Below are 12,894 nucleotides of genomic sequence, written 5' to 3'. Positions count from 1 at the left end.
GGGAGCAAATTCAGAAGAGGGGTGAAGAGAGGTCCATACATTAATTTAGTCTTCCTAGTTTTGAGTTGTAATATCAATCTATTCGAGACATGAGGTCAACGGCGACTCGTTCATATCACCTTTAGCTAAAATAAAACGTACATCCGGAGTGTCATTTATCATGGGACAATGGTCACAGATTCATTGGAAGAGCGAATAATTAGGAGTGCAACCTAGCCCAATAACTGCACGGTAAAACCACCCCTGATTCAGAGAAAATGTTTGGAGACAACGAAGCAAAAACTATGTTAACACTACGTAGTTCTGTACCCAGTAATATTGGGATTTTAGAAAATTTCCAGGATTCTGAGGTTTTGATATTTGTTTGGAGTCTTAGACTATGATTTTTTGTTTCGAGATGACTTATAAAGATCTGACTGATGTATACCAAACAGAATTGGAAATATTTTCAAATGTGGGATTTACAAACAAAACATAACATATGTTGCTGTCTTTTTTATAGAAGTCTGACGCGAATACCAATGAAATTTTGAAGAAAATTGTATAAGAATTTATGTGTTAATTTCAAAGAAATTCTGGAAAGGAATCTTCAAAAATTATTTGGAAACATTCTAAGGAGTTCTGACCAGAATTCCAAGATAATTTTAAGATATAGTCCTAAGAATTTCTGAAATGAAGTGCAAGGAATTTCTGTGAAGAAGATAGGAAATCTGAATTGAATTTCTAGGTGAGTTAGAGTAGAATTTATGGGAATCGTGAAAACAATAGTAGGCTAATGTTATGGAAGGTTTCAAAAGAATTCTGATAAGAAATGAAAAATAATTATTTGCAGATTTTCAAGAGTGTTCTGAGCATAAATTCAATGGACTTCTGATGAAGATTCAGAGAAGACCTCAAGGGAATTTTGAGAAAAATATGAATAGAATTCTGAATATAATTTTAATAAAAATGGAGGAAGGTGAAATCAAATGAGTATTCCAAACGGTTTCTGAAGAGAATTTTGGGAATAATTTCTTAGAAATTAAATTCTCATGCCCGACATCACACAAATAGGTCTAGGGAGACGGAGGGAGGGGTAGTAATAAATAAATAAGGCACAAAAAAGTACATCGAATCACCTAATTTAATAATAGCTTGTAGTCCACATATTTTCATATATGGGGGCGACCCCGGCGTAGTGGTTAGCATTCATACCTCTCACGCCAAAGTCACGAGTTCAAATCTCACCCCCGGACAAGTCACGAATGACCCAAGAGCGTTAAAGTGACTATAATTAAATAAAAAAAATAAAAAAAAAAATTCATATAAACATATAAATTCTTTGAGTAGGGATGGGACCATCAGGGCGCTTGATTGAAGCGATTTGGATGGGGAGAGTGAACTCCTTGTTATTAACATTTCGTGAATTGAAGGTGGGCTCTTCTCCCCACTCATTGGGACATCCCCTCGTATGATAACTTGTTCTGTATCGAGTTGGAACATGTTTATCGTTGGAAGGAGCTTCTTCCTGCTCCCGTGGATCACGCGTAAGTGTCTCTGCTTACGGGTCAACCCTCCGTTTTTGGCCCTTCATACAATGGTAAATTGAATACAACCAGGTATAGTACTTGATCAAGTCATACGAGGTGGACAGTCCCTGCTGTGCCCTGCAACAATGAGTGGTATCCTTTACATACATACATACAAGGGAAGATACATAAATGACGTAGCATTTTAGGGTGCTTCATGAAACAAACGTCAACCGTATTTACGCATTTTATTTTTCTACATGTTTCGTCACCCTAAGCTACGTCATTTATGGATCTTCCCTAAGGCGCAGAGCAAGTGACGATTTTGAATAGAGCTGATTTTTTTACCCTCAGTAAATGTTTAAATTATTGAAGCGAGACGGAGGCAGGGGTGATATGAAATTAAAGGTAAATTTGCATCACCCTCATGCTGGATTTACAAAAAGTTAATACAATTGAACAAATATACCCAATCTCACATGTATTTATCCTACATACACGCATGCTTCAAATCCATGAATAAGACAGAATTTACAGTCAAACATGAAACAACCTCGGGGCACACCTACCTTCCATGATTAAACTTGTACAATGCAAGTGGTCAACTTTCCTACCAAACCGAACGCTTGAATGGCAAGGTCAAAGGCCATCCGTTGTCGTTAAAAAAAAACACACAACCTGTGGGCAATGTGCATAACTTCTTCCTTAGCAATTAATTTTCATCACTCTATATGTCGGTCAAACGACGTCGGCGTCGGCACATTTACAAAACACAGCAGTGCGAGCATATTTCATTAGGACTTTGTTTTTTAATTAATTATACAACGACGGCACAGTCATATTTTGGTTATATTTTTTGCATAATTTGATCGGCTTGTTGACTGTTGTTGCAGGAAGCAAGACCAGCGGCTGGAAGCACGCGCATGTTATGCAATTCTTTGCCGCACAAGAAAACGGCTTAATTATGCACTCAAGAAGTCAACTGTGAATGAACGAAGACAGAAAATGGAAACCGGAGTCGGTCGGGCGCGGTTGGTTGGATTGTTTGTGGGTGCGGGAGGATGTAATTGTTTTCAATTAAAAGTGGCAATTTTCTGGCTGAAAGTCGACGGATCAAGTTCCTCTAGGTGGGTTCGTGCAAAATGTTTGGAGCCCAGGTGAAGTGTTGACCATTCTCACGCTTATCTATGCATCAGTTTTTGGCCGAGGTAACCATTCAGAAGACCATCCGATTGGATGGTGACGAAAGTTTGTCTGTCAGTAGTGAGTCGAGATTGGAAGATTTAAATCGGGCTTGATGAGGTAGTGTTGAAACTGTACCAATGTTGCAAGCAGTTCTGCTTTATGAATGTCAGTGCTCTATAGGGTCGATATCACGATGAATTGGTGCAACAGGTGTGTGGATGAAATTATGGATGCCAGAAAATTTTCCTAACTTGATTAGCCCGTTTTTTCGGGTATATATGCGACCTGAATATCCTCCTTAGAACGAGTCGTTTCTTGGTACTGTAAGATTGAAGTAGTTCGCCTCTGTAGCGATTTTCTTCGTCTTGCATTGAAAGATCAGTGGTGAATTTGTTCTTTTTTTTGCAAAGCATCAAAACACAAATCTAGTCAACAATGGCCTCGTACGGATCGTGGATGGCGCAATCGGTCGCCGGAAACTTAACTGTGGTGGACAAGGTTCCCGCGGATATGCTGCACATGGTGGACGCCCATTGGTACCAGTTCCCGCCGATGAACCCGCTGTGGCACTCGTTGCTGGGATTTGCCATCGCGATCCTCGCCTTAATCTCCGTGGTCGGCAACGGAATGGTCATGTACATCTTCACCAACACCAGGACGCTCCGGACCCCATCCAACCTGCTAGTGGTCAATCTAGCCTTCTCTGACTTCCTGATGATGTTTACTATGGGACCGCCGATGGTGATCAACTGCTACAACGAGACCTGGGTCTTCGGGCCACTCGCTTGCCAGGTCTACGGTATGTTTGGATCACTGTTCGGCTGTGTCTCGATCTGGACCATGACTCTGATCGCGTTCGACCGTTACAATGTCATCGTCAAGGGCCTCTCTGCTAAGCCTCTGACCAACAACGGTGCACTGACTCGCATCCTTGGTGTGTGGGTAGCTTGTCTTGCCTGGACCTTGGCCCCATTATTCGGCTGGAACCGATACGTTCCAGAGGGTAACATGAGCGCTTGTGGAACTGACTATCTCACCGATACCTGGAGCAGCCGGTCGTACATCTTGGTGTACTCGTTCTTCGTCTACTTCGCCCCGTTACTGATGATCATCTACTCGTACATCTTTATCATCAAGGCCGTGTCTGCCCATGAGAAGAACATGCGCGAACAGGCCAAGAAGATGAACGTTGCCTCGCTGCGATCATCCGAAGCCCAGAACACCAGCACCGAAATGAAACTGGCCAAGGTCGCTTTGGTCACTATCTCGCTGTGGTTCATGGCATGGACTCCGTATCTGATCATCAACTACATGGGTATCTTCAAGGCCTCGCCCATCAGCCCTCTGGCCACCATCTGGGGATCGCTGTTTGCCAAAGCCAATGCCGTGTACAACCCGATCGTGTACGGTATCAGCCATCCGAAGTATCGAGCTGCGCTGTACAAGGAGTTCCCAACGCTGTCCTGCGCGGATGCCGCCGATGATTCCCAGTCGATGGCCTCCGAGGGTACCGCCGTTGTTATGAGTGAAAAGCCTGCCGCCTAACGCTTGGTTGACTGATTCTTCTATGAAGGTGATGTTGTACAGGTTAAGTAATAGTAATAAGTAATAAGCATTTCCAGCATGATTTAAGGACAAGGTTGATAGAATCTACAAATGGCCGATATTATGGCTGATTTTCCTAGCTTCTATCAATCTCATCCATAGTAATTTGAACTTTCTACCCCGCAATAAAAAATAAACAAATTTCAGTAAATCCTCAAGAAAACTTTGAGGAAAAAAGTGCATTGAGTGTTTTTTTTTTCGTCGGTGGATTTCTACCAACACAGTTCCGCATGGTCAAAACATCTATTAAATGTTATTTAACCAGTCAATGTTTGAATACAATGGCATAGATTTAAAAGACCTCACTGGGTTAAGTCACCTATGACATCATAAGCAAACCCCACCCGAGCTCGTCTCCGTTTACGGTTCGTTTCATCTCCAAATAACCTATCTCCAGCCCGCGACTAGCTTGATCTAATGTCACCTATTGTGCGCTGAGCATGCATCATAACAACTCCACTCACTGTTGACATAACAGTTCACGGAAATTGAATTCCTCATGTTCTTCCGGAGAATTAGTTCCACCTGTGCCCAAGTGCCCATCACGGTGCTTTCGCCCTTGCAAAGTTTTTCGGTTCGGCAACAAAATGGAAAGTACGAAGCCAGCTCCGGGTAACAAATATATCATGTTATCGATCGACGGTGGGATGCATTTTACCTCTGGGTACGATCATCGATCATCGCGTGTTGGCGCTTTCTTCCACTGCAATCTGTTTACTACATTCTTTTTTTTTCCATCGCTCTGCTACTCGTTCAAGTTCAACTACTGCTTCTGCTTTTTAAACTACAAGATATGTGTTTTTCGCGAGGAAAATTTGTGTTCAATATGTTAAGTTTCAAATTTTTAACTAACGAAGCCTCGCGCCAGATGTGGAAGCTGATGAGGGGGTGGCGGGCGCTCGGCCACTCTGCTGCATTGGAAAGTGAACATTCTTGTGTGTGGTACGATTGGTACGATGCAGTTTCAATTGCGTTGCGTGAGAGAGAAATGCACTCTTTGGCTGCTCTTTATCTATCTGCCTGCTACCGTCTTCTGGTGGTTGTGTGAAATATGTTCGATCGCTCACAGCACGACCGGCAGCAAAAATTTGCTTAATTTCTATCAACGCTGGTGTAAGAGCCGCGGGCAAGAAAAGCTCCGGTTCAGCGAAAAGGATTAGTCGAGTGAAAAATTGGTGGAAACTCTGCGGGAAAATTAGCGTCCAGTTGGAGGTGGGATATGTTGCTTTGGATAAAATATTGGCACGGCAGCCGGGGTATAAACAATATTAATAACTGAAAAGTGAATGTAGAGGTCACATTTTGCTAACGTGGTACAAACTGAGATGTGTTCTTCAAGTGGACACAATTTCCTACGTTAATGCTGAAACTTTCATCATGTTGACATATTCTATATTTAAATCCCGATCAGATAGACGCTTGTTGTCTTAGGCCAAAACTGAACAGGTAGTCATATTTGTTCGTTTAATTCACGAATTTATATTCAAGGGTACGGTACATCGAGGCAGGTCCGGTGAAGTTTTAGAAAAGGTTCTTCTTCTTCTAATTCGCATTTAAAGATTATTGCTTATCGCATATAAGCTTATTGCATGCTCTCAACTTAGTGTTGTAGATATACTTCCATTAATTGAGAGCTTTCGATTACTATTTTTGCATTAGTTTAATTGTGTGGCAAGTACAATCATACTTAATGCCCAGGGAGGTCGAGAAATTTTCCAACCTGAAAAATTCCTAGACCGGACCGGGAATCGAACCCAGCCACCTCCAGCATGGTCTTGCTTTGTAGCTGCGCCTTTACCGACTGAACTAAGGATCGGGAGAGAAAAGTTTCACTGGTTTCAAAAACAGATCTAGAATGATGATGATCTGATGATATGAAACTACCACTCAGCAAGACAACTGCCGGTAGAATGTGGACTATCCTCGCTGTTCGACTTGATCAAGTTAAATAACCTTTAATTGTACTCAACCTACCGTTGTATGAAGGGCCAACAACGGTTTGGGTGAATCCGTGGGCAATATCGCCCACCTGCATCCACGAGATAAATGAGAATCTCCTTCCAACCACAGGATCATACAACCGGTCAAAAAACAGGCCATCCAACAGGAGAATGCCCCAATGAGTGGGTAGAAGGACCCGCCCTCGTTTCACGAAATGTTAAAGGCAGGGAGTTGGCCTTTCCGCTCTCCCCATAATGATCTAGTAGACTTCCAGAATTGCTAAAAAAAAAATAAATCGAAGTTGGAGCTGGAGCTGACAAATTCTGGATTTTTAAGGATCCCTGAATCCATCCGAGTTTTTAATAGCTTATGCACAGTATGCTTCAAGACCAAAGTCTGCACCAAAAAATTTTAGGATTCCAAACAAAGAAAAATTTCAACAGGGAATAATTCCAGGACAGGATGAACTGACCAAATCCTTTAGTAATAGGATGATTTAAGGATCCCGCAATAAGAAATATGTTGTGGGGTCACATGCATCTAGGGGACCATGATGGCTGGTAAACTGTTGGACAATGCGTACCAAGAGTACTTCGCGTACCTGCAGGTATAAAATAGATCCCAATGTGGTCCTTGGCCTATTGTCCAGTAGCTCCTATCGAGCGTCTGTCTGGGTTGTCTTGAAATAAAGGGTGTCCACGATGAAATTGGCACACTATGAAATTGATCTAACTTTTTAACCGTTGGGTAGAATTTAATGAAAATTTGGGTGGATTTAGTTCATAGTGCATTATTTACATCCTGCAAGTTTTAAAGTCCTGTGATAAAAACTCGCGGAAATGGAGTCGAAAGAACAGCTCGTGCGTGATAAAATCTTGCGCATTCATCACAAGAACAAGGATCTCTCGCATCGTTCCATCGCTAAAACGTTGGGAATCGCGAATTTCACGGTGTCGCGAGTGATTAAGCGGTTCGAGGAACGGTTGACCACCGATCGGAAGCCCAGAAGTGAAGGAAAAAGTATTCCGTACAACACCAAAAATCACAACCACGTAGTTGGGGCCTTCAACCGAAATCCGAACGCCTCCGTTAGGGATGTGGCTAAGAAGCTGCACCTAAGCCGAAGTTTTGTCCAGAAGCCCAAAACTAAGGCTGGGCTTCGAACGTTCAAGGTACAAAAGGCCCCTAATCGCGACGAGAAGCAGAACAAGTCCGCCAAAACCCGTGCCAAGAAGTTGTACCTCAACATGCTGACGAAAGTTGAATGCTGCATCATGGACGACGAAACATATGTGAAGGCCGACTTCAAACAGATCCCCGGCAACCTGTTTTTCACGGCCAAGGATAAGTTCAGCGTTCCGGAGCATGTCCGCACTCAGAAGATGTCCAAATTTGCGAAGAAATTCCTGGTTTGGCAAGCCATCTGCACGTGCGGGAAGCGGAGTGCACCTTTCGTGACCCAGGACACGATGAACGGACAGGTGTACATAAAAGAGTGCCTCCAGAAGCGGCTGCTTCCTCTCCTGAAGGCCCACAACGTCCCAACAATCTTCTGGCCGGATTTGGCCTCATGCCACTACTCCAAGGACGTGCTGAAGTGGTATGCGGACAATAAGGTCAATTTCGTGCCGAAAATGTTCAACCCTCCCAACACTCCGGAGCTCCGCCCCATCGAGAAGTACTGGGCGATTATGAAGCAGCACCTTCTTAAACGACCTAAGGTAGTGAAGACAGTCGAGGAACTGAAGAAAGTATGGGTTTACATGCAAAAAACGGTTGATTCACAGGTTGTGCAGAATCTTATGGCCGGGGTTAAGGCCAAGGTGCGGGCATTTGCGTATGGACTGTAAATAAAATACGAGTAAAATGGTAAAATGAAGTTTAATAGTTATTTCTCAATCCCTGAAAATTTGATGGCAATCGGATGAAACCTCGAATTTTGCGAATCAATTTTGTGTGTGGCAATTTCATCGTGGACACCCTTTATCTGCCTAGTTGTGAATCCCTGGATCAGATCAAAGATGAATTGACTAAGTTACTTGGAGTTGAGCCACTCCAAGTAATCAAAATGAAAATTAAATCCCGTCCTGGCGAATCACGCAACGGGATATTCACGCAACGGGAAGTGTGAACTAAATAACTTTAGGGCCTTAGAAAAAGCAAGGCCTTATGGTCCATGTCTGAGTGAAGTGCGAACACTTCAGGAAGACTGCAGGAAATTTCCAAAACCTCACCCATTGCCGTAAGTGCCAGGGATGGGTTTATGGAACAAAAAACTACAAGGGACAGCCCTATGGGATTGTACGCAATGATGACGTAGGACTACGTGGTATTATATAATAAATGGTAATGTGTACCTTTACTTACCAGGTATTAATCTGAACCATATTTTCCTTACCTCATTTTTATATTTTAATTTTCTGTTCTATTCACTATCGTACAGATTTGTCGTACAAGCAGAAGCAATACTTTTGTGCGCTGAATCTGACGTGATATTGCTTGGAGCCAATGCCCATGATTGTGTTGGGTAATTTTAACATGGACGTCATGAACGAAGGGAACTTGAAGTTCATGAAGAAATATTTGCACCTGTACATGGATCGTGAGTGGACTTAATTTTCTTTCGCAACGTCCGCCTTGACAGTAAAAAGTAGTACTCTTACACGTTAAACCATCGCCCAGTTTTGTCACTTTTCGAGTTCTAGGCTCTTAACCCTGCGCTTTGGTCAGATAGCGGCGTCGTTGTGCCAATTTGGTCGTGGCACATTTCGAGTATGAGAGAGTGATTGCAGTTTGCTCAAAAGTGCCTGAATAAAATGCAAGTACTTTCGATGATTACCCGTAGTTGTTACAGTAAAGATATTCAACCATATTCTCGTTTATGTCTGGACGTGTTTGTCATACGGGAACATTTTTATTTGATTTTGTGTGGTGGATGGGTTTCGGGCGTGGATGGGTGATAATATTAAGTTAGGATAACGTTGAAAAATTGAGAAATGTATCACTTCAGTTCAGTTGAGACATGTTGAGGACAATTAGAGGTTATTAAGCTTCATCAAGACAAACAGAGAAGAGAACCCACTGCTGTCGGACTTAGTTTCCGTGCTACAATGGGTGGTAAACCACTATCATCACCATCATCATCGAGTTCTAGGCTCTTAACTCAAGGCGTTTATCATCGTTGCCAATCTGCACCGTACCGGAGTGTTAGCCAACAGCAAAGGCATGCTGTGTTCATCCGAACTCATCTGACAAATCAAACGGCCCTTTTCAGGGTCATAAAAATTTTCTGGCTATTTGAATTTCTATCTTCTCAATGCAATAAGGCAGTTCTGTGTCAACCATATAAGATCACCATGTAAATACTTCTTTGTAAAGCTACGCTGGACATGGGTTGAGCCGGTGGTTGGAAAGACAGCGCTAGCCTTCATCGCTACGAGAAATGGGCATTTAGAGAGCCCAGTTGCTTCAGGATTAGAAGCTTGGTTGCTACCGTTTTGCTGGTTCCAGGAATTTCATTCATGCCAAGATTAGTAGAATTCCTAAACTATCTCTTTTCAAATTAGTTGGTGACCCTGAACAGGGCCGTTTCGGATAGGGAAAATGAACGAAGCTTAACCTCAGGTGCGTCCCTGACGCTTCAGGTAACAGCGCCACGAATGACGTTTTCCAGCATCACATTACCTTGAATTCTTTGCCTCACTTGCCACGTCCAGTCATTGTTTATGCTATTGATGTTTCTTCGGGTAAGGTTGAAACGAATGTGACAAGAAATTCCAATTTTCTGCAAGTTGTCTTTCCAGCGTCTAGTCCGTGAAATCGTCCAGGACTTAAAGACAGATCTGCACTTCCAGAGCTCGGCCGTTAATGGCCCTACAGGAATCCAGCGAGGCCCATCTGGTCGGTCTGTTCGCCATCCACGCCAAACGTGTCACAATTATGCCAAAGGACATTCAGCTGGCTCTTCGTATTTGTGGTGAACGCTCTTAATTTCTCCGTCGAAATCTAACAAAACCGGCTCTTTTCAGAGCCACTAAAAGATTCCACAAGAGAGTTGGGATGGAAATTTCTGCTGCTTACAACTGATCGCATCACAGTGAATCCTGATCTAAAAATTGCAACCAGCAAGTGCCCTAGAACCAAAAGCGGTGCGATGCTATGACGATGACTGTAAGGAACTTACAAGCAGCAGGGTGAAAGCCAATTCTCTTTATCGATTTCCTTTTTTTGTGATGACCATCGCTTCCTATTTCGCACTATTTCTGCTATGCTCTTCTATCATCCACAACAACAAACGTATCAACGAATGTGTTTTCCGTCGAGTTAACGTTATTTGACCGTGCACTTCGCAGTTGCTCCTCCGTGAATGATCAGAACTAATCCACTTGCACAGAGAACTACATAGATGGTGCATGGGATAAGCTTTACATCTTCAATGTACAAGCACATTAATTCAATCTATAGATCAATACACAGCGCCGGCCACGTCCTCACGGTCTTTTGGGGAGGGAAGGATGATTAGTTCGACGTCCGGTAGTTACTAGAGACCGAGAATACCTCTACATCTCCACGGCTGTCTCGGGAAAGATACTTGTGTTAGTGAGGTAGGTTATTTTTAGATCAGGATTCACTGTGGTAAGTGATGCGATCGGTTAAAGCAGAATTAGTTTTTATTTAAATCTAGTGGGGATAGAATGAGGCAAAGTGAAAAATTGCAAGGAAGGTGACAGGCCTGGGATTGAACTCTCTACCTTCTGCTCAGTAAGCAGAAACGGTAACCACTGAACTACCAAACCTCGTCGTAATGCTACATCGACATGTTGCATCTAGGAATGATTCTCTGATGACTGTGTTGGGGAAGCAACATACGCATGTACGTAATTGGTGGATTTGTTAGTTAATTCGACGCTTTTGGACAATGCTGGACATTTACCACTTTTCCAATAGTTTCTTGTTGAAAATCAACATTCGTAGCCATATTTCTGATCGATTGGTGATAAAATTATTGAAATTGGACCAGGGGCAGCTGAGTTATTAACGTTCAAAATCTTTCACAATTTTGTTTCATGTTCCATTTTCGGTTTTCACAAAGTGTACCCCCATATAGAAATCACAGACGTAGTCCTACGTCAAATTTGCTACATGCCAGCTTAATGCATGAACTGTGGTGATTTCTCTCACGCTAAGGACGACTGTCCTCTGAAGGAAGATCCTAAAAAAATTGAATGTTCAAATTGTGGTGAAAACCACAAATCATTTTTTTGGGAATGTAAGACTCGCAAGCAATCCTACCATCTCGTTCTAAGCGACAGGTAGGAAATGCTCAACGTTCCCGACCAGGTACAAATTCCTCTGTTGGTAACAACGGTCAGCGAGGAACAAATTCTACATTCGTACCCATAGGTACACATATCACCCCTGCTTCAAATTCTTCATCTATAAATGCTTCCCTCGCTGCTAACAGTGTTCAGATTGTATATGGAGCTACCTATGCTGCTATTACAGCTGGAAGAAATCAAACTTCTAGCCAACATAATTCTAACGGAAATTCTGATAATTTTGACTTAGGAAGCATTAGGGGAAACGCTCCTATAGTTGCGGTACGTTAGAAGCGTTAGGTTCCTATAGTTGTGTATGGAGTCTCCATACACAACTATAGGAACCTAACGCTTCTAACGTACCGCAACTATAGGATCGTTTACCCTACTGCTCCTAAAATAGATTTTTTACAGAAATTATTAATTGACATGATTTCTGATATGCTGAAATCTAACTCCATGTTTGATACTATTCAAACTGGAGTTAAAATTGCGAATTGGAATGCTCGATCTCAAAAAAATAATGAAGACGAGCTATTTAACTTCATGAGAGTTCATAACGTGCATATCGCCGTTATAACTGAAACGTTCCTTAAACCTGACCATAAGGTTAAAAGGAACGCAAATTATTTCATTTTTCGAAATGATCGTCTTGAAAGAGCCTGTGGTTGCGTTGCCATCATAGCTCATAGAAGTATCAAACATCAAATTCTTCCCTCGTTAGAAACTAAAGTTTTTGAAACTTTGGGAGTTTCTGTCGAAACCAAATTTGGACAACTTACTTTTATAGCTGCCTATTTGACATTCCCATGCGTAGACCAGCAAAATAATTTTCTCAGACTGACCTACAGAAACTTACCCGTCATAGGTCTAAATTCTTCATTATTAGTGATTTTAATGCAAAACACTGCTCATGGAATAATGCTCAAAGAAATTCCAATGGTAATACTCTGTTTGATGATTGTTCTGCAGGTTATTACACTATTCAATATCCAAACAGCCCAACATGCTTTTCTTCAGCAAGAAATCTCTCAACTATTGATTTGGTCTTAACTGATTCATTAGCCAATTGGTTACTCATGCTGACTTCGGCTCTGATCACCTTCCCATAGCTTTTGAAATTCTCAAGAAATAATTTCTATCTCAACAGCTCTACTTTCAATTACCATAGAGCTGATTGGGAGCAATATCGAGCATTTATGGAATATAGCTTTGATCTAAATAAAGGGTGTCCACGATGAAATTGCCACACTATGAAATTGCTCTAACTTTTTAACCGTTGGGTAGAATTTAATGAAAATTTGGGTGGATTTAGTTCATAGTGCATTATTTACATC

General features: G+C 42.2%; 2 protein-coding genes across 3 annotated transcripts in view; one reads left to right on the top strand and one right to left on the bottom strand.

The window, feature by feature from the left end:
- Positions 1-12,894, bottom strand: part of Cbp80 (Nuclear cap-binding protein subunit 1) — a 72,592-nt gene that overhangs the window by 25,988 nt on the left and 33,710 nt on the right. The gene's annotated exons all lie outside the window — the stretch shown is intronic.
- On the top strand, positions 3,122-4,272 carry LOC135711359 (opsin-1-like). Its single transcript, XM_065234158.1, has one exon. It carries the CDS (start codon positions 3,129-3,131, stop codon positions 4,236-4,238), a length of 1,110 nt encoding a protein of 369 aa, XP_065090230.1. The 5' UTR covers positions 3,122-3,128; the 3' UTR covers positions 4,239-4,272.

Source organism: Ochlerotatus camptorhynchus, unplaced genomic scaffold, assembly GCF_037179485.1.
Source record: "Ochlerotatus camptorhynchus isolate MF236.1 unplaced genomic scaffold, CSIRO-AGI_Acam_v1.1 ptg000432l, whole genome shotgun sequence".
Lineage (NCBI taxonomy): Eukaryota > Metazoa > Arthropoda > Insecta > Diptera > Culicidae > Ochlerotatus > Ochlerotatus camptorhynchus.
This window is presented reverse-complemented; position numbering and strand designations above follow the sequence as displayed.

What these genes read in the sequence shown, in the direction of transcription:
- LOC135711359 (XM_065234158.1), top strand. Translation starts at nt 3,129, where the DNA reads ATGGCCTCGTACGGATCGTGGATGGCGCAATCGGTCGCCGGAAACTTA.